The 22,662-nt window shown below is 41.8% G+C and overlaps 1 protein-coding gene across 2 annotated transcripts; it reads left to right on the top strand.

Moving 5' to 3' along the window:
• The first annotated feature begins 230 nt into the window (after positions 1 to 230).
• On the top strand, positions 231 to 18,167 carry LOC125973679 (dehydrogenase/reductase SDR family member on chromosome X). 2 transcript variants are annotated; one of them, XM_068651592.1, is made up of 8 exons: positions 231 to 953; positions 3,630 to 6,812; positions 7,359 to 7,466; positions 8,529 to 8,597; positions 12,362 to 12,463; positions 12,870 to 13,077; positions 13,157 to 13,364; positions 14,402 to 18,167. In XM_068651592.1, the coding sequence occupies exons 2-8, from the start codon at positions 6,707 to 6,709 to the stop codon at positions 14,579 to 14,581; spliced, it is 981 nt and encodes a 326-aa protein (XP_068507693.1). In that variant the 5' UTR covers positions 231 to 953; positions 3,630 to 6,706; the 3' UTR covers positions 14,582 to 18,167. The 2 variants fall into 2 exon arrangements, with proteins under 2 accessions (XP_068507693.1, XP_049584087.1); XM_049728130.2 differs by lacking the exon at positions 3,630 to 6,812 and having other exon boundaries at positions 333 to 953.
• Positions 18,168 to 22,662: the final 4,495 nt, after the last annotated feature.

The raw sequence follows: 22,662 nt of genomic DNA, 5'->3' as shown, positions 1-22,662 counted from the left end.
CCTAAATATCATGCAGAAAGACAAACACTTTAACAGTATGTTTATTTCTGCATCACTACTGCGCATATTTTTGACGCCCTAACAGGTAGCCAAAATGTTACAAACGCTCCAAAGTTTGATGCAATGCAGTTCAACGCAGCAACAACCGCAAATATAAAAAGCACAAACGTGAAGAGTAAGTTATGTTTTTAGACATCTGTACAATGCAGATGTAGGCAACCCCGCGTTGTGGCAGTGTGAGTGCTGTTATGAATATGGCGCACACGCGCGCCACGAGGAATCCTAATCAACCTGTTTGCAGCAGCTCGGCGCGCGCACGAACACTTGTCCAGCCCCTCATGTGGAGAAGTAACTTATCTTTTTGGATCTAAGCCCCCATCCGCTGCTCACAGGCAGTCTCTCTCCTCCCCGGCTGTGATTGTAAGCTGTCACCGCGTTCCACGCGTCTCATCTCGTCTCTTCCCACCGACGCGAGAGTGGAAGCGGGGACAGACAGCCCACCCACTCATCAACACCCCCCACCCCCCTTGTGCAGCCTTTAGTGAGGGGAAGCCCCTACCACGCTTGACTCGCTGAGTGGATCTCCTGCGTCGCGCCTGTGCGTGCGTGTAGCCCGGGGCTCCGTCTTCCTCAACAGTTGCCACCGGAGAGGAGGAGGAGGAGAGCGGGGGAGACAACAGACTGAGGACGGAAGGGACGCGGAGAGCCACGCAGCTCCTGCCCCGGCTTCTGCTCCTGACATGCAGTCGATCATCTCTCCGGTGACCAAGGCCATCCTAGTCGCACTCTTCATCTTCGCCATACTCCTCATCCTCTACGTGATCCTCTGGTACATTTGCAGGGACGTGGACTGCGACCACGGCATTTGAGGATTCCTTTATTTTAAAAATCAAACAACAAGAGAAGAAAAAGACGGAAGGGAATTCGCGAATGGAGGAGCCCGGGGTCACCCTGTGAGTGCGTTTTGCCCGTTTTCTCATTTGTGTGTTTCTTGGTTTTAAGTTGCGTGTCAAGGTGGGTGCGCGCTGTGCGTAAATTAACCACCTGGCACCTCGAGCCCTTTGCCCTCCCGAAATTACCCCCCTCCCCCACTCTAAACTTGCGCGCAACATCCACCGCCTCATTAGTAACGGGAATAGTGGAAGTGGTGTCACCGGGATGCGCGGTCAAGGCGTGCTTCGGGTCGTGCAATGACCGCCAGTGACATTGCGGTATAGGAAGCACGCGAGTCTCTTAAGGTCAGGAACCAGCAATGTTTACCTTGCTTTGACAATATTGCCTCCCAGTCCCTCTCGGATGCACCATTAGTTCATGCTCAGTTCATCTTGCTCTGCAGAAGACATCCCACCTAACCGGATTATCTCTATTTGGCTCCTCTTCTTTGGAATATTTCTTAAAATATGTCTCCTAAGTCCATATCATGAATATTCCATCATGCAATTACATCCCCTTGTCATCCAATCCTACGTAATTAAGCTCTGCCCACATCCATTTAATGCTTTATGGAAGACGTTTCCATATTACAGCCACATTCGACCCCAGTGCCAGCATGCGTATTGTCACATGACCCATAAAACTGTTAAATGCGGAGGCTGAAATGTGATTGACATTCTCACATGTGGCTCCGGAGAGCCTTCAAATCCAGATCATTTGTACATTTGCATAGATTCCAAAGTGGAGGCTGCGAAGGACACGTCAAGGGCATGCGGCTTCTACAACAGGAAGCTTCGCATGCCGTACAAATTGCGAGCTCATTTCAGACGTCATCTTTTTATGCTCCTGTAAGTCTCCGAGATATGACACACGTGCAGATGAAAAGATGGCAACGTGATAGAAGCTGCCTGCAGTTTTGACACCTGTCTGCGCGTTTCCTCATCACTATTCCCCCTTTAAACAGCCTGGAGGCAATAAAAAGCAGTGCAGGTCACAAATAAAGTGAGAGTTGAAGATTTGAAACTGCGGCGCCACCACTGTGGTATTTTAAAATACATGAGGAGCCCAAGTGCAGATGTCCTATTCGACCAGAATATAAAACGACCGCCGGCGTTGCAACTAACCTGTGCTACTTTTCAACTTTCTCTCAAACACACACATAGTGTGGACATTAAATGGCAGCTCAGTCTCCGCCAGTTCAAAGTGTGTGTTAAAATAACAATATTGTTGTGTTTGTCGGGATGACCGACACAATTAATTGTGTGAATTTGAATTTGCATTGTACACATGATTTATCCAATTATAGTATATGATTCACAGAGCTCCTCCCCTCCCCCAACACAAAAAAAGTCAGAACATCCCAACGTTGATACACCTTGATAGAGCTCAAGTTCAATCAAGATTGAAGTCATAAAATATGTAAGATTGAAGGTGAATTATTGAAGCGGCAGGAAGTTGCTATTCTGGCCGGCTATGATGATACACAGCCCAAAAAAAAAAAGCGTCTTTTAAATAAAGCCTACTGATTTAGTCCTGCCAGTTCAATATAATCAATATGGCCGTCACAAATATGGACGTTCTTTTCGATCAACAGTTATCCCAAGTGGGACACAAATTGATATTCTCGCAAAAGTCCGAGGAGGCCGGGCGAAGCCAATGTCACAAAACATGTCATCACCCTCAACTCAAATTGACTTTTAGGAAGATAGTTGTCCTGAAGCACGCACACCTCAAAGCCATAAAAATAGATTGCCAGTGACTCAGCCGTTATGTAAAGTCCATCTCTGATAGGGCCGCTTCGGGAGCGTTATGTCAGTTTCGCTGGATGCCACTGAAGCTGAGGTGACACATGTCTTCTGTGTCCGTACACACACACACACAAAAAAAAAAAAAAACACACACACACAAGCACCTCCTTAATTTTTTCACTTTCAAGTGTACACACCCATGCGAGCGCATCCCAATGTGATACACTCAACATGATGGAATCCCTTCAGGGTAAACCGCTACATTATCAGCATTTTAGAGCTCACTGGGAAGAAAACACCACATCACATTTAAATCACATCCGACACCCCTCTGGCCAGGTAGCTATCCATATTGGCGGACATGCATCCCGCACACAAATCTACATCCAGAGTCATAATTGAACATGTTTTGAAACATCACACTTCCAAATACCGCCCGCCCCCATCCACCGACCCAACCCGCCGCCACTATTGCTTCTTTTAAAAAGGCAGTGATGCATACTTGCTCATCATCTGCACCGACTTCCCGTGGGAACACTTTAAGCCGTCTTATAATGAGACATCTTAATCATCTTCTATGCAAATACATTTCCTGTCTCATTAACACTTTGTTTTTGTTATTCATTTCATTCGGAGGCTTCCCCACCTTGAATTGGGAATCGCTCTTATTATTCACACGGGGATTTGAGAAGAGTCACAATTAGCCTTTGATAGGACACGCTGTAAAATAGTTGTTTGACATTTTTACTGTGTTAAGAATCTGCACACAGAGGTGTGTAATCATTTTTTTATTCTAAACAATAATGGAAGCTCGATTTAACAAATGACCCCAAATTTGAATCAACTATTATGAATCATCTGAATCAGATTCTTGAATGTATTTTCTTCTGTTTCCCTTTTGAGTCACATGGCGGCCTGTTGTCTGTGTTTGTGTGACTGGATGACCAGGTTAAACGGAGGGGGCGGTGAAGGGCCGGATGCCAAGGAAGCAGAGCGTGCACACAGCACCTCGAAGGCTTTTTCTGCCTGAAGTCCAAGATGTGGAAAAAAAAAAAAAGACAGAAAGGGAGAGAAAATTGCTCTATTTTCTTACACGCTAACAAAATCTTTTAAAGGCGAACGAGTGTGAGAGAAAGATTATGAATGTGTAAGTTAATGACAGACTTAATTGGAGCCAGCAACTATCCCTCCCACTGCTCCTTATTCTACATCTACTAATGAAAAGTCTCCCACTCCCTGAAGACAAAGTAGGGGAAAAACTGTGCTTGGATTAAGATGATGAGTACACACAAGATCAAACACACACACAACACATTCATTCATGTATGCATCTACTGACACATGTAAAATAGCTACAGGCGTGCTTGTTTCACGAAGCTACTCCATGCAATGTGACTTCCTTCTAAATAGAAACATGCACATTATTTACATTCATGACTTCACATTTAAACTCATCGGAATTCATGTCCTGAATACTTCCTACTAGATATGGCTGGTCACAACATTAGGAACACCGTCAATATGCTGCGGGTTTAGGACAAGCTCTCAAAAAGCATGAACATAGATGTGACATTTTCTTTCCTCCAGTAGCACAGTTAGATTTGACTTGCTATCTGACAAATAAGAGATGCGGGATTTTCATGCCCACCGGCGAAATACAGTCATGCCACCTGTTGCAACAAAACACGCAGTCACGCTCTGCCCCCTTCTTCAGACTATAAATTGTGGCAATCCCTGCGGAGGTCTCTGCGTGCTTATGTGCTGTCTTGTTAGTGTCTGAGCTGTGAGTCCCTCTTTTGAGAGTCTGACTTTGTCCCTGTGAGGAACTGCTGCGAAAAAAAAAAAAAAAAAGACTGCCATAACCTCTGGGTATCTGCAATGAAATGTGCAAGTAAGACCAGATCAACTGACCTCAAACTAGTTCAAGTAGAACAAACAGCGCCTCTGCTGGTTGCAGCCAAGTACTGCAAGTCATTAATTAACCACCATCAATTCAACACATATTTTTAACAATCAATTCATTAATAATTCATCGACTGTCTATTATGCCCATGAAAACCACAAGGCCATTTTGGTTGAGAATCTTTTTTTTTTTTTTTTTTTTAAACACACAAACACTCATCATCATATCCAATGGCGCTACTATGAGCCTCAATTTACAAAATGAGATGAGTTGAAATTTGGAGCTAGCCAGTGGTTGTCATGAAAACTAGGTGACTGTTGAAGCTATTTTGATGCTGTTCACATATTGTGTACATCACACACCATCCTTGTCATGTCCTATTTCTACAAGTATTTATGTGTGTGTGGGAGGGGGCGGTGCATATATGGAGAGCTGTATCCTTGACGTCCCATCATCCCAAATAATCATCCCACAGTCATGCGTGAGATGCAATTTCCTTTAAACAATAGCAGTCCGGCTCGCCTCGCTGACCTTCAACCTCTCAGGCTGTGGGAGAGCAAAGACTCACAAATAAACAGAGCACACACATCCACTCAGCTCGCATTAACAGCGACACGTGTGGAGGCAAAAATGAGCATTTTGTCCAAGCGTGTGGTGGTGGCGACACAATCTCTTGCTACTCAAGTCGAATAATTATAGAAACCATGTCATGGGCATCAGAGTTAATGGATAGCGGGTGAGACAAATCAATCATACTGAGAAGAAAAAAAGTGAAAGGATGCTGGAACACAAAAAAAACCCCATGTCCTTGAGAGGCCATTTTGGCTGGCCTACTTTGAGTGGCGTGATAATTCAGGTGGCTCCTGTTGGGCACGCCAATCACAATCTCGCCCGGCAGTAGGTTGTCCGTTCACATTTGCGCTAATGCGGCTCTGCATTCATTTGCTTCATATTCTTCCCGATGACTGTAATGATGCTCTTATTTTGTCTCCTTTTGCGCCAAGCGCTCTGCCCTCCGGTGTTTCTGACAGTGTTGACGTTCAAATTTAACATTCATGATGGCACGCTAACAAGATTTTTAGCATTTTGTGGGGGTAATTTGAAAATGATTGCGGACCTCTACCAAGGTGAAGTAAACTTTTGTGCTATTTTCTGACGCCGTCAAAAGCACTGACCTAGATTTATATCTTACACGGAATAGTTGTATTTTATTTTCTCTACCAGTCTATCTTCATTTTGTAGCTTGTCATGCATGGCTTGCCCACCTTTTAGTCAAATGCTAGATTTCTATTTATTTATTTATTGTCGACTCTGTAATCTAGCTCTGACGAGACACGCGGCCCTGCTGCGGAGACATGCTTCGAGCACATCTTGAGAAACGACGGCTCCAACAGGTCGCTCCGCTACTTCCATCACATGTGATCTCTCTGGCAGGGGGCAATAAGATTGTCAGTGAGATGACAAAAGCAACATGATGGATGTATAGGGGAGACTCATTGGACAGTGTGTGCACTCCTGCCACAATGCTGAGTGTCTTTCATCATATGCTCACTCCATCCGTGTACCTACGGATTCTTTATATTACTTTAAACCACGGACACCATTAATTTGCACTTGAATCACTGAACATTTGCAGAGCTGCAGAGATCCTGCACACTAAAGTACATTATGTGATCATGCACCGTGATAGCTCAGAATAGTTATATGTTTAAAATGACTCAATGTGGTGTCTATTAGTTTTAAAGCTCATATGGAAGACTAAGTTATTTAAAGGCAAAGTAAGGAAATAAAAAGTACTAAAAGAACGTACAGAGCAAGAATATGATTTTGGGTGGAAAATTATTCAAAGGAAGAAGGAAACACAGTTAAAAAAATTTTACATTAGTTCACAGTTGAGCTAGTCTTCTCATGGCCCTAAAATGAAATATTGTAGCTTAAAAATGTGTCTTCGTGTTATTATTGAGAGGAAGGAAGCGAGGAAGGACGCGAGAGGTTGCCAACTTCATATTGGAACGCGTCCCACACACTCGCTCGTATACGTAGCCGCTCTTCTTTCTCTCTCTCCGTCTGCAAGCTAACTACGATTTGTACTGTGCACGGCTCAATCAAAACAACCGATATAATGATCTCTTCTATAATATTTCGTTTGGTGTCAGCTATCAAGCTGTACCTGCTCGGCTTGAAGGTTCTTGTGATTCAGCTGTTTACCAAGCGTTTCAAGTTGCCAGGTTGGTTCAGTCTTGCTGCTGGTTCGTGTTTGACAGCTCGCTACCGGTCCCAGCCGTATATGATTCATTTAATTCTTTTACTGCAGTATTTATGCCAAATTTAGGGGAAAGGTGTAACATTTCTTATTGCTGTCAACGTGGCCTCGTCTGCTTTTGTTGTCACTCCGGGCAAAGTTTAAATGGCCTGTTTTCATAATGCAGGTTGGTTTGAAATAACGCATAAGACGCCCATTGGTTGCAGTCATTTATTTATCAGCCAATCAGCACAGTTTATAGTTATTACGTATTAGCTTCACTCTTACGACACGTTCGTACGATACTGACGCAACCGATTTGGTGTGCGCATATCGTCCAAAGTCAACTACAAGCTCCAGTTTACGATAACGATGAAAAAAAAAATGCACGGATGAATATTTCAACAACCACAAATTCTTGCCACATATTTAACAGTCACCTCACATGCCTTTAAAATCTCCTCCAAATGATGTCATCCTTATCTCGTGACATTCCATCTGATAACCATGTGTCCTCTTCTGCCTCTGCCAGTGATGCCCAGACAAGATGGCAAGGTTGCCATAGTGACGGGAGGAGGCAGGGGAATCGGCTATGAGGTTGCCCGCCACATGTCCAAACTGGGGGTACATGTTATCATAGGTACGGTATCATATTCCACTTTGCTGCCATGTAAACAGCATGAGTACAGCAGATAACTGGATAAAAACAGAGCGCCTTCAGATATTTTTTTATTTTATATTATATATTTTACATTTCATTTTTATTTTATAGTTTTATTTTTTTTAAAGATTTTGTTAGGCCTCATATCTCTTTACTTCAAGGTTAATACAACGTTCTTCATTCCAATCACAAGCTTGAAATCAAAATAAGGCTCAGCTTTAGTCATTCAAGTTGTATTTACTGCAAAGTCAGTAGAATTAATTCAGAATAAAGGTGCATTTGTGTACTCTATGGTTTTGTCACACACACACACACACACACAAAAACACACACACACACACGCACACGCACACACACACGCACACACACACACACACACACACACACACACACACACACACACACACAAATCTAATCTCCCCAAAACAAATTCCAATCATGTGACTTGATTGGAATTTGTGAAGATTCAAGCTGCTGTGTGAGTGTTTTCGCTTTCAACCAGTAATGTACACATTGACTTTGGAAATAGGGGTCTATTTTCGCAAATGAAACAATCCTCGCAAGCATGGGAAATGACCTCCTTCGTGCTGGGAAAGTAAGCGTGCACAAGCATCAACCTCGGGATGCTCAACATCCTCTCACTTTTGCATTTATGAGGCAAAACCAATGCAGTATAATTCAACAACCGCACAGTAAATCCTCCTTTTATGACAAATATAATCTTCAGAACGCTTTTTGAGAAAACGCTTAGTCCCTGCCTGATAGTTTAAGCAGTGGAACTATCGGAATAATGTCAGACATTTTTTTTTCACATTGCTCTACCAAATAGAGTTCATTTTGCAAACTTTCGAGAGATATTGCTCACAGAACTCTTCAACTCATTTTGATCCAATTAGGAGTTATTGAACTATTAGAGCTCATCAGAGCTCCGCAGGTAGTCTTGAATTGGTTGCTTTTTTTTTTTTTTCCAAAGCTAATCACCAATTTCTTGGCAGAAAAAAAAAATCTATCTTTTGTTAATTTGCGTCCTTTTTTTCTCAGCTTGCAGGGATGAACAACAAGGTCTGGCATCCATCAGAAGGATCCACAAAGAGTACAACGAGGCTAAAGGTGAACATGTGCGCATGTCTGTGAATAAAAACAGGAACACTTAAGAGCTTTCCCATTGGTGTTTATACATTTCATTGAAATTTCACAAAATTTCAGCATTGCGGCACACATTCAAAAATGGCGGGAACATTTATTCAATGAATTCTAGTTTCCATTCCGAGCATTTTCCTAAATATTTCTATTTCTTGAATCCAAAAGCGGCTGAAGACCGGTTGGCAACAGTCCTACTTCCCCGTCAGTGGCTGTCAAGCTCAGCGTCGGCAACCAATGTCGCTCGTGTCATTGAAGTCGATTTCCTTGAACGAGACTGCGGCGGGATTGATCACTTCTTTTGTAATTGGCAGGCACTGAGGCATTAGGGACAAGGGGGTGACTGCTGCCAGATGCTTGTGCACTGAATGAAAATGTGTGTATGTTTGTGGTTGAATGAGCCGGTAATGGATTCTCATTAGTATGTGCGGCGGCGCACTTAACATCTCTGTCCAAACTCCCTTTGGCACGCTTCCTGGTATTTGCACCAAATATATTGGCCTTGATTAAATCAATTTGATATGATCCTTCATCTCTTTAAGGGGCAAAGCTATTTTTGCGTTTGTAGTTTTGAGCACAGACCCGCACATGAAAAACATGATCTGCTTCTGTGACTGTTGTTTAACAACAATTAATGTGCAAATTTGTGTGTCAAGCTTTTTGAAATTGAGAACTGCAGTTTTTTATTGTAAGTGATAAAAGGGTCTAATTAGCGTTCAATAATGCAAATATTGCTAAATGCTAACATTTTCACTCCAAATAGTCCAGTAGGTCAATTTTCCAATTTTTTGAATGAATAACCCAGTGGCATCTTTGGTTCACATGAAAAAAAAAAAATTACGAAGCAATTTAGTTTGGATTATTCAGGCACACAAATACAGGCTAGACACAGATATAAGGTACTTATGCATATTTGCCACAGGGAGCTCTGTCTGTCCACTAACTTTAGTCACGCTGCACTTGAAAGTTACACAATCCCCCTCAAACCAAAAGCTTGGATTAAAAAAATGTGAAGCGAGAAAACCAGTGCATATGTATGTGTGTGTGTGTGTGTGTGTTTCTGTGTGACAAGTAATGTCTCTTAGCATAAGCACAGTTCAATGAGCATCGTAGATGACTGCTACGAGCGAGTTCTGACAATTCAAAATATTTTTACATTTAGTAAAAAGTTGAAATTTGTTATTTGTATTATCATGATAAAAAATATTCTCATTCCAAAATACTCAACAGTGGACTTAAAAGGTTTGCCTGTCATCCATTTTATGTAATCACTTGCATTCCAAATAAAAGATGGCTGTTCTTGCAAGCAAATAATTGCAGCTGAAAGACACAACCGGTCTTGATTTAGGAAAGTGTCATTGCATTAACACGGCAAACCGGGCATTGACCGTCACGCCGCCCGCCTCCTGTCTGCTACATCAGCTGAATAATAACAGCCAGTGGAGGAGTGAATGCTGGCACGGGGCCCAGATGTAATATTCTTCACTATCTCCGCGTTGTTTATCAGACATCTCCAAGTGAAACCATTTACTTCCTTGTCTGAATTTTTAGAGGGGCTCTCAAAGGGGCGAGTTCATTGTTCCTTTTCCTGTTGGCACTGTTGAATTATAAGGATCAATATTATATCTCAATATTTGGTGGTGAGAGACCAGGCACACTATTAAACACAAAATATGTGTTTTGAATGTAAAATGAGATTGTGGTGAGCGGGAGGACAAATGTGGTGTGTTTACAGGGTGGCACATTTTAATATCAGCTTTATATGTAATCCAGCTTAATCATATTTACTACGGCCACAACCGGGTCACAAGATGCATTTTGTAGCCAGGTGGATTTATGCTAAGTGACACAGGCGCCGTCGTCCATCATCTTTTTTTCCCGCGTTGATCTGAGAAAATTATTTCATCCTGCGTTGAAGATATTTGACAGGTGCAGGAAGATGAAAGACATAAATTGAAGTCTAATAAGGTGCTGCTGGAAGCCAACTTTCATATTAATTAGCGGCTGTTCAGGGTAGTTTACTCTGGATGTGTCCAGATATTCCTGGCAGGCTGTGTCAAAAAACAGCTGAGCTTGTAAAAACAAAATATTACTTCAAGTTTGCTGTCCATCACTGACCTTGCGACAATGTTTCAAAAGGAAATATTGATAAAATCAAAGCAAATGGTTGCAATAATCTCATGTATTTCTTTCTGCATTTTATACATTCCATCTTTGAGAAATCGGGAAAAATGTAATTTATTTTGTAAGCTGTGCTATTTGTGAGACCGAGTCGCAGATTGATGAGTTTATCTCGGGGAGACATCAGCATGCTGATATCAGCTCAAGTCATCTGTAACATCCCTGATTGTCTTGCTTTGCCTATTCCAATTTGTAATTGTCAAGAAATTCTGTCACGTTTCAAAGTGGTTATATTTTTTACCCCCATTTAGTCACAGTACATAGTCACAAAATATAATCTATAATGGCTAAGGAAAAAGGTGCTTTGTTTTTTTTTTTCAATGCAGTATAATTTTTGAAACTACTCGAAATGTAGCACAAGTAGTCTCGGGAAAACATTGAGCTCTAAGATCTACGGCGACAACGATGAAGTGAAAGTTGCACTCAAAATGTTCACAAAATGTCCAAACGAGCGTGAAAATTCCCCAGAAAAAAAAGACACGGTCATTATCGGACGAGATAGCTGTTCCACATGGTCATCAAATAATAAAGCTTCGAGATAACCAATGGAGTAATTGTATTTTTTTTTTTTTTGAAGAGAGACAGAAAGATTAGGAGATGCTGAGTCAGCAAGAACATGAAAGCGAGGCTAGTTTTCGTCTAGCCATGATTCAATGGTGAATTACTGTGCTTTAATGATTTTATTTTTCTTTGTGTGTCATCAAAACTGGTAAAAAAAAAATAATAATTTGAAGTTAGCTTTGGTCTTCTTGGAACAATATCAACAAAAATGCAAATTAAATTAGCTTTGCTAATTTCTTAGGCTAATTGTGCAATTGGAAGAATAATCACATTTTAGATGTGAAAGATTTTTTTTTTTTATTGAGGACAAGAGGACATCTGCTCACCGCAGTTTATATCTACCGGCGTGGTTGAATCGGGCCGAAGAGATTCTTATATTCAAAAGCAGTACCGTTGTCAGTTCAAAATTATTCCTTTAAAAAAAAAAAAAAAGCAGAGTGTTTGACTGCAGCGTAGAGGAAGCCGAGGCTTAGAGAAGATCTAGAAAGGAATTAAAAGCAGCCTGACACCAGCAAGAACCGTCCAATCGATGCCATTTTGCTCCCATTGGGCTCTCTCGATATGACTGGCTTTTCTTGACAGGGGTCCTTGGGGAGGCCAATGAAGGAGACAGGGGAGCGCTGACAGATGGGACACACACATGCACACACACTCACACAAACATATTTGCTCTCGATGTTTTGAAAACTGGTTCTTCGTTTTTACATGTTTGTGTATGTCCGATTTTGGCCTTTCGATTTAATCCATTCATCTGTTTTCTATAGCTCTTGTCCCATGCCCTCTCATACCTTAAACCTCATCTAATAGCGTGTCACACTATGATAGGAACAGGAATTAGGTTTCAATGTAAAGTGGCCATGCAACAACAGGCGGCTGGAAAAGATGATGAAAACTCTTTGATGTCTTACCGGCTAAATGGTTAGCGGAAATAATCCGTTTGCAATGGCTCTCATGTACGTGCGTCTCTTTCTGTGTGTGTGTTTTCTCTCTAGTGGAGTTTAAAAAACTGGACCTAGCATCTCTGCAGTCTATCCGTCAGTTTGTCCAGAGCTTCAAGGAACACGACTTACCACTCAATATTTTGGTCAACAATGGTGAGTGTCGGTTGTGGACATCTGCAATTCAGTGTACCGTATTTTCCGCACTATAAAGCACACCGGATTATAAGGCGCACCTTCAATGAATGGCCCATTTTAAAACTGTGTCCATGTATAAGGCGCACCAGATTATAATGGCCCATTTTAAAACATTGTCCACATATAAGATATATACATTTGGCCCGCGGGCTAGACTTTGGACACGCCTGCTGTAGTGACTCAATATTGGTCCATATATAAGGCGCACCTTATTATAAGGCGAACTGCCGGCTTATAACAAAATTGGAGGTTTTTAGGTGCGCCTTATAGTGTGGAAAATACGCTAACTATTTTTCTTTCACAGAAGAAAGTAAAATATCCCTCAGTATATTCATTTTCTAATATGTTTGTTTTGCATGTGTAGCGGGTGTCATGCTAGTTCCCGAGAGTTGTACCGAGAATGGATTCGAAGTGCACTTTGGTGTGAACTATCTGGGCCACTTCCTATTGACTTTGCTGCTCTTGGACACATTAAAGCTCAGCGGCAAATCGGACAACTTCTCAAGGGTGGTCAACGTCTCCTCCTCTGCACACCGCAATGGCGAGATCCGACTCGATGACTTGAATAGCAGGTAGGTTTTCACTCGATTAGCACACACACGAACAAGCAGAGACCCGTGTCAAATGTCTGACAGCGTTCTTGCTCGGCAGACAGTGCTACTCAGCCCACGCCGCTTATTGTCAAAGTAAGCTGGCGCAGCTTTTATTTAGCTCCCACCTCCATCGGGAGCTGGAGCAGGGAGGTTTCCCCGTCAGTTCGTGCGCCGTTGACCCTGGCGTGGTCGCTACGTCTCTCTACCGCCACCTCTGGACGCCCCTGCGCCTGGCACATGGTGTTGTGGCCCGCTTGCTTTTCAGGGTACGTCACCTGCATGCATACTAATACAAATACACAAAGTGAGCCCATCACAGAAAAACAAAGCGCTTCTAAAAATCTAGTGTGTTGACGTTGCGTTAAATTTGAAAACGATCCTTGCGTAGCTTGAAGCTGAGGCCACGAGCTACTGTTACTGTTCGGGATTTAATGTAAGGAGACTTGTGTGCGTGTTTGAATTCAAACTGCAATTGTCACGGGGACTTGCCTGTGAGCACAACCTTTGGGGTGGTTCTGCCCCTCATACACAAACACATTAATCACACACACTCATGCATGCCAGTTGTTAACACGCACACACACACTCACCATTCGCGGCCAACATTGCAATGCACAAACAGTTTTTCTTGCCTGTCACAACATCTTACATCTCAAACGGAAAGATTTAACAAGTATAACAACCATGCAACCAAGAAGCTGGTTTTTTTTGTAATATTATAATCAACCTGAGGAAAAGTCCCCACAGTAGTGTTAACATGCCACAACATTCAACTTAGCACAGAGTGATATGTACGAAAAAAACAAAAGATTTTACGGTTTGCCCTGGTGTAATGCGAGATAAGTTTAGTTTCAAGCATTTCAATAAATGATTGTCACACACAAACGGACTTAATCTCCGGATAGAAAATATGAATAATTAGGTTCTCAAGCTACCCCAACTAAAAAATAATAGTGAGCAAACAAGGAGCTGAGAATTTGGAGGATGGTTAAATATGTATCTAATCACTTTATCATTACAATACCTCTGCCTCTCTTCCTAACAAATAACATGTTTACAGTTTGATGTAAACTTTGACTTATGATTGTAATTTGTTCTGCGGCCATGCTTGTAACTCAATTGTATGTCAAATCAATATTCCCCACTACAATGAATTGAAAGCCATTAATCCGTTCCAAGCCTCCTCCCAAAACACCCCAATTTTATGTGTGTATGAAAATACCACAATGTCGTACAAAACATAAACCAATTTTATTCTGACAAATTGTAAATCGAGGCTCTCTGTATATTTTCATTCCCACAGACTCCTACTGAGGGTGCTGCCACCGTCTTGTACGCTGCTCTGTCACCAGCACTGGAAGGCGAATGCGGAGGAGGCTACTGGGCCAATGGCCGCCGAGACGTCACTACCCCACTGACATTTGACCCCCGGATTCAGCAGCTCTTGTGGGAAACCAGCCACAACTTTCTGGTTCCACAGTAACTCAAACTGTATTTAATTGTGCCAATCAGCTTCTTTATATTTAATCGTTGCGATTTTTGTTGACAATCTTACTCTGGACTGGAAACTATGACTGGCTGTTTGGGGGTGAAAACACCAAATTTTTTCTTTACTCCCGCCAAAGAAGGGCTACAATGAACGGAGCTTTTTCCCCATTGTGAGCTAGCAAACATTACACCTACATGCTAGGCCATCGCCATCGGTCCACAGCAGCCTGCCTTAACAGCGCTCTCCTGGTCAACGAGGAGGTTAATGAATTCTTCCTAATGCTTCTGCATCTCACTAATGTAATTCTAAGCAAAAAACAACCAGCTTTTAGAAAGTAGATTTTGGCCCACTGTTCAAAAATGTCAATCAAAGTGTAGCACGCACTCTGGATTTCTCTAAAGCGCCGTCAATACGGCGGCGCCAAGTGATGTCATCATCTTGGGTCATCTCGTGATGGCTTGGAGCACTTTGCTTTTTAGTGCATTTGTTGTCTTGAAATGGCCACTTCTGAGTGTTCACGTTCTCTTCTTCTTGTCAGGCAATTAGGTGTGTTTTAAAAATAACCAACAAATGACCTTCATTAACGACTCATGGCATTTGCTATTTGCACTTCAACAGTGTTGTTTTCGTCAAGGATGACAAAACGGTTCCATTGATGGCCCTTTTTTTAAAATGGCGACAACAAAACGGTGTCGAGCTAAACATGGCGCTTTGTTGACGAACTGACGAGACGGGTGTGAATTTTTGCACTAACGTAGCCAACAGATGTTCTTTCGACGTTCTTGGAATATGTTTCATAAGATTAAAGTTTTCTGCATGACACCTGCCGCAAATGAACTTTAAGCTAGCTTCGGGCTAAAGTTAGCTTTGTCGTTGATTCATTAGCTTTCCATTATGCGTGTTAGCAGCTATAATGTGTGGAACAGGCAAGGACTTCTGAGTTTTGTCAAACTTGTCATACTGATCCATTTTCTGTGAGTGACAAAACTACGTAACTACGACGAATAAGCATTTGTCTCCAGAAGATTAAGACTGAAACCAAAATGGCAAAAACAACACTGCACTGAAATTAAATATAGAATAGTAGGGTATTTTACCCTTCCCTCTTCTAAAAAAAAGGTATTGGGTTTGTTTTAGGATAACACCATTTTCCAAAACCAGGATTTGTGCCGAGACAAAAATAGACGAGAACGTGAAACAATGGCCGCTTGAGTCTGCCCCCATTTTCCTTTGTGACCTGTGTTAATCCGTTTTACAGAATCAGTATCTGTGTGCATGTGCTTTATACACTATTCCAAAATGAACTTTAATTCTGCCTTCGGTTTATGTTGATGGTTTGCACAAAAATGGCGAGATCTTACAGATCGAAGAAGAGCAAGGGAAAAAAGCAATTTTTGGTGTTCAACATTCAAGCTGTGATTGGTTCCTTGCTACTTCCACATCTTCATTTGGCGTTGCTCCGAGTGCATTGTGCGAGTGAGATTTCCCGGTGGGGAGAGTCAAGCTCCATCAGCTAAGCTCATGCGCACACACACACACACGCAAACACACACACATATTCGTTCATAAACATTGGAAGAACATCCAGGCACAGTTCTCTCATCAAACAGACAGTAAACAAAAACAACTGTTGTTAGCCACTGTGATCTAACATTTCGACTGTGAAAATAGAACATTTTATCTCCCAAACGATCATCACTCTACGAGTGTGTAATGATATCCATTCATAATTATGTTCAGTTATGTGTGAAAGAATACGATCAATGTGGAGCTAATCGCCAAATAGTAGCTCACAAACAAGGACGGGTGGAAAACCAGTCTAAATCTTTTTTTGTTTTGTTTCCAATATATCAATATATCTGTCTACACTTTTTTTTTTTTAAATATATGTCACATTCACAGATCCGTCTTCACAATCTAGGCCATGGTGTGTTTGGGTGTTCAACAACATGTTTTAATTATTTACAGTAACGTTGTCTGGCACCACTCCTGCTCGTGACATCTTTCAGACGAGCATCTCGTAGAATGTGAGCTAAATAGGCGACCTTTTAGTTTGACACAGCAGCAGCATGAAAAACAAACATTGGCTGGATTTTGGAGAGCTTTCTCCACAACGTATTTCTGGAGATATTAGTGATGCTGAAATCACTCTCCATTATTCAGTTCAAGCTTGTGTGAGGGTTTGAATGACAATGTCCTACGTCAAGCGTTAAATTAGGCTTTGATTATCCTCGGATGACAGAGCATAGCTGATATGGGTATCCATATTGATTTTTTTTTTTTTTGCAGGTATGCTGGTGTTTTCACAGCTTTGCGCTCGTAAATTATAGATCGTTATCAAAATAGCAGGTTGCACACTTCATCATCATCATTTTGGAATTGGCCCAGGCAGAATAATTTTTGTTGTTTTTCAATTCTGCATATTTTTCAGCTTGTCAGCCTTTTTTTTATTGTTTCCCTATCCTCATTTTCTCAGCCTCGGAAAGCAAGCGAAGGTTGTAACTCGAGGGCTCGCTTGTTTGATTGTGTGGCTGCTCATGTAAGAGGCTGCCTAAGGAACAGGACAAACATGCTTAGGTCACTCTGGAGCAAATAAACCTCCATCCTCTTTCACATTTCAATAGCGCTTGTTCCTGAGCATTATTTGAAAAAGCATACGAGGTTTTGTAAACTAAATCTGGTTTGGAAAAAAAAATCATACTCCAGTCGGTGTTTTTATCTAAAGACGATGATTACGAAGCTCTGTTTTTGTTGTTGTCAGTATTGGATGACCTTGTCGGGAGGCAACACACAGCGCCGTCTCGAGTGTGTTCGACACGGACAAAACACGTCGGGTGGGTGTTGAACTTCAAAGACCAAATGAAAAAGAGCAGCAAACGCTTAAGTCGACTGTCTGTGATCATGTCCCAAGTGTAATTTACTCGTCCGTCATCGTTTCAAAGTGTCGCTGAAGGCAACGGACCGGAGAAGCTCTTTGTAGTCTTCTTCTGATTGACCTGGAATTACATTTATATTAAATGTTCCCGGCTCAAGTTGTGTAAATCATGAATGTGTATAGAGAGAACATATTATTGTATACAAAGTGGGGCAGCCAGATGAACTGAATTTTCGTGTCTCTCCTTGCATTCTCAGCTTTGATGTCCAATCTGGTGCACAGGATGTTTGCACGCTGTCCTCCTCAAATCCAATGTCAATACTCAGTCCATCTGGGCCCCTGTTGATTTTATGAAAAGTGTAAAAAAAAAAAAAAAAAAAAAAAAAATAAGGTTTTATTTTTTTAACATGATTTTGTTGTTGAGCTCTTTTTTTGTTGCCTTGTAAAAGTAAATCTCTCCCCATAATTAGGTAACTGTGAATTTTTAATGTAGAAACGAACTTGTTCAAACTGTGAAACCGTCTTGTCCTGTGCATTGCTGTAACTTTTAAGGGTGTGTGTGTGTGTGCCTGCGTGCGTGCGTGTCTCAAAAATGGAGTCCATGTTTTTTTTCCGTTTGTTTTTTGTCGACGCTTGTGACATTCCAGCAGTAGCCGCCACCTTTTCTATTATCCAAAGCCTCTCAATAAACATATCATGGTGTCACGCTTCCTCTCCGTCTTTGACAATGTGTGTGAGAGAGAATCTTGTCAGTCTGATGACATGCGGGATGAGACGTCGAGCCCGAGGCGCGGTCTGAACTTCAGCACCAGATCACACACCATCAGGCTCTCGTTTGCTATAAGCGCACTTGAGTGAACTCTTCCTCCTCCTCAAGTAGCGTGTGCAGGCCTAGTACATCATTTTTTTATTTTTGTTTGACCTACATCGTGCAATATAAATTTTACCATGAGTTGTAAATCATATCGACGACATTTATGATATAGAAAATCTTTATGGTCTTTAAGAGGTGAACCTTGCGAGGTGGCATGTGGAATCAACATCTTGTTTTTTGCCTACTCAGTAAAAGAAAATAACCTTGAAATATCTGAAACCTTGAGCATATAAATCAAATGACTCCGTGTCATCAGTGGTCGTTACCCTTGGGCGAAAATGAGAAGGCGACGACGGTGACTGCCTCCTTGAAGGACATCGCTCGTGACACACCTGATTAAACGACAGATCAGACATAAACGAGTCTCGTAGTATTTGACACCAGAAAGCACTAAGAAGAAAAATATCGAGGCGTTCTCAAAACGACTGGCTGCCCATTGTAAGCCTCCTTGTTGGAATGAGGTACTTCCTCCATTAGCTCTTTGAAACAATCTGAGGACATGTCCTGTCAGTGTGTGTGTGTGTGTGCGTGTGTGTGTGTGTTCTTAATTGACTGTCGTCAGAGGTCACTCAAGCAGGAAATAAAGCTGGGAGCGAGACGGAGCCACTGGAAATGACAAAATGATCGTCTTTATTCATGTCCCTGTAATTGATGATCACATACACAGGACACTTTTTGTAATAATTGAGTTTAATTCCCAGGGTGTTATAAACACACTTAATGGCCCATTGTGCACGTGTTAAGTGGTGTCTGAACAAGTGATAGAATCCTCGTTTTATAAAATTGACGACTTATGATATCGAAGGTATAATCAGGGACAAAACTGGACAAATATTGCTTCTTATCAATTTAACAAGTAATAATGTATGTTTATTTTTCCTACATGACCTATTAAATACTCGAGGTATGACCTTTCACCACTCATTCACTTCCATTGACGGTTATAGACATCAAATATCCACTTTAACTGAGCTGATAGTCAAGGGGTTAAGCAAGGTACGTGCATCCTATAATCAGGTTGAATTTTTGTATTTTTCCTCTCTTCTGAGTCAGCAAATAGTTTCCTGATGTGAATAAGAATGATTTCTTGTACTTTTAGGTCTCGTCACATAACACGAGAGAGTTGGGAACAATGTAAGGCCCTTGAAAGGTGAACGCTGATAGCAAACAAATGAGGGGTCTCTAGTCCCATGCAGCTCAGTATGTCCTCAGGACCTCATATTGGCATTTTCTAAGTGCAAGATTAAGGCAAGCCATTAATCTTTCAGACAGCAGCCGTTTGTGAGAAAGACCCGACAGATCACGGCTAAATGATACATGGGACCCTGTCGCCATTCTTGATGGAGGGATGGATGAAATGACCTGAAAAAAAACATCTTAACAGGCCTTAAGACAACACACGGCCTGAATAACACATCACTGCTGTTGTGTAAAAGCAATTATTTGGTGGTGAGGAGGAAATGTGTCACTGCTTTTTCTTTGGCTGAAAAACGCACCCACAATGGTTGCTGCAAAACACACTCGGGGGACAACACAATAGCTTACACCTGCGTAGACTAATAAGATAATACGCGAGCTGGAACAAACAAATGACTCTTCTACCGTGTTCCTGCTTGGAGGATTGGTCTTATCACATTACTTTTTGCCATTTATCACACTTGACCCAAACATCTAATTTCTATTGACGGAAGGTTCGAGGTTTGGTCACATTGAGGAAAATGTTCGTGTTTAATTGAGGCTGTGTAGACGCCATGTCCTCGCTTCTTCCATACACTCTCAGTCGAGTGCTGTATAGGAAGGGATGAGATTTACCGTCTAAAAATGTCCAATGAGGAAGGGGGAGGAGGAGGAAGGAAGGGATGAGAAGTGAAAAGATTTGTGAAAATGTAAAAAGACAGGCAAGAGAGAGCGAGAAAGGAGGGGTATACTATTTCTTGCTATGAAGAAAAGAGAAATGAGGCTAGATAAGAAAAAAAAAACATCAGAGGGAACAAAAAAGTCGTGCGGCTGCAGACAAAATCAAATAAAGCGAGCCAGTGGAAAATTGGCCGCCATTCTGTAAGCAAGATGTATGCATTTGTGCGATGACAGCAACGACCCAGTAAATCAAATAATTCGTTTAAGTCTACCTAAAAGGGACAGTTCGATTTTCTTGTTGTGTGAGGGCTCGTCAACACACACGAGGCTACAGACACACACACACACACACAAACACACACACACACGCAGGCAGGCCCATCTGAAAAGCGGATGGCACAACAATCTCCAGGGCACAATCCCTCATTCCACCCACTCATCTCTGCTGAGAGAATGGAGAGACAGGGAGAAAGGAAAATAGAGAGGTGGGAGGGCAGAGATCTGGAGAGAAAACGCCACAACGAGAGGGTAGAGACCCGCATCTGCGGGCCAGACGAGGATGAGAGGAGGTGGAGGAAAGGAGTGAAGGGGGGGGGGAGGAGGAGGGGGAGGATGACACAGCGAAGAGGCGAGAAAGAGGAGTGTAACGTTTGCGTCACATCTGCAGTGGAGAAGTGCCTGACGCCATCAAACGCCTGCTGAATGACAATCTGCTCTCAGGTGCCAGAACACACTTTTTGTTTTTTTTCTGGGGAAAAAAGATGCACTTTGCCTTCAGTGTCCTTCGCTGTCCTTGAAACTCACATGCAGCAAGCTAACAAGCTCTTAAACTGCATTTATTTTATTATTTTTTTCTTCAGATGGCAAGTTAATAAAAATCAGATTTCAAAATAAGACAAGCTCAGTTGGGACTTTTTTTGCAAGGCTGATTCATACCGAAAGCGAAACAAATTCCTAATAAACCATCAACAGGTTACGGCCCCTCTAATGATGATGGCAAGGGGAATTAATTTGAAAGCTGCCAAATGTCATCAGCAGCCTGCCTCGCCACACATTTAGCAAAATAAATACAATTTGATTAACAAATTGAATGGGAGGGGAAACATTACATTTTCATCGGGGTCCAGACTTTAATTACAGCTTGGCGGCATTATTATCATCGAAAAGTTTAATATGCGTTCTGAACAAGATGGTGCTGAGTCATAGCATGGAATGGGCTCACATTTTAAAAGCTCTTTCTAAAAAGGCACCTGAGAGTCAAAAGGCAATAAATAAGCATTAACATTATAAAGTGCCCTGCTGTGTCTTGCGGGCATCGTTAGAGCGCTGGCGTGGCATTTTGGAAAATCAGTTATTTGACTTCCGTCCTGCGCATTGAGGCGATCAATGTGGGTTCATTCTCTATTAAGGGCCAAGATACGTTTAGCTTAAATGCCACAAAAAGACGGCAATCACTGTTAGCCATTGAGTACAAAGACATCGGAATCAATCTTGTAAATTGAATTCATTAGTGTTGATAACTTTTTTTAAATATAAGGAATAAAAGTAACACACCTTGAAATATTTGGACTTTGTTACTGTGCCATCACTTACAGTCATTTTATTCGTTCTTTTTTCCTTTCCATCAATTTGATCAATTGTGATGTGCAATTAATCACAGGCCTAATCAATCAGTATAGAACATTAATCATTTAGGCTGACCTTCATGGATTGACTTTGAAAGAAAATCATGCTGCAGCTGCTTTAATTGCCGTTTTTAACTAAATCCAAATAAACAAACCAGTATGGGTTGCGCAATTGATTGCGTGGCTGACACTTCACATGCGGAAAATAACGGGCGGAAAGAATTTTTAGTGATTTAGCTGAGTGATAGCTAAGCCGCTAATATGACAGATGGCAATTATTTTTCGCTCACACCCGTTGTGATCAGACAACTCGAGAGAACTTGAGACAAGTGAGCGACCAATCGAATTATGGTGTGGTTGCACCTGTCAGGCACTCTCAGGACCCGAATCTGCTTGATCTGTTGGAGCTAGAAAAAGAAACAAAACCAGTTACTGGTGGAATTGGAAATGAAGCAGGTTGGATTTGATGTGAAAATGGAGGGTAAAGGCTATAAGAAGATTCATAAATAAAAAGCAGCCGTAATGTTATTTATGTTGCCATGGCCTTCTTCCAGATGATACTTATCTGAATTCTCTCTATTTACATAACTGGAAAAAAAACTCTCATCCAATGGCGGATGCTGATTTGATGGTGATGAATTGAATTGAACTACTAAAATAAATGAGTATTTTATAAATGTATCTGTTTTTGTGCGACTCCCATGTAAAAACTTTCATTTCACAGCAATGCACAGTGCACAAAAAGGAATTTTTGGTTCCAGGAATATTCTCCTTGCTCAAGATCACTCACTATCTTTTGTTCTCATCCTTCCTCTTGATCCTCCTTCCGCGTCTTAATCTTGTC

Source organism: Syngnathus scovelli, chromosome 8, assembly GCF_024217435.2.
Source record: "Syngnathus scovelli strain Florida chromosome 8, RoL_Ssco_1.2, whole genome shotgun sequence".
Classification (NCBI taxonomy): domain Eukaryota; kingdom Metazoa; phylum Chordata; class Actinopteri; order Syngnathiformes; family Syngnathidae; genus Syngnathus; species Syngnathus scovelli.
The sequence above is the reverse complement of the archived record's forward strand: the minus strand, read 5'-3'. Positions and strand labels throughout refer to the sequence as shown.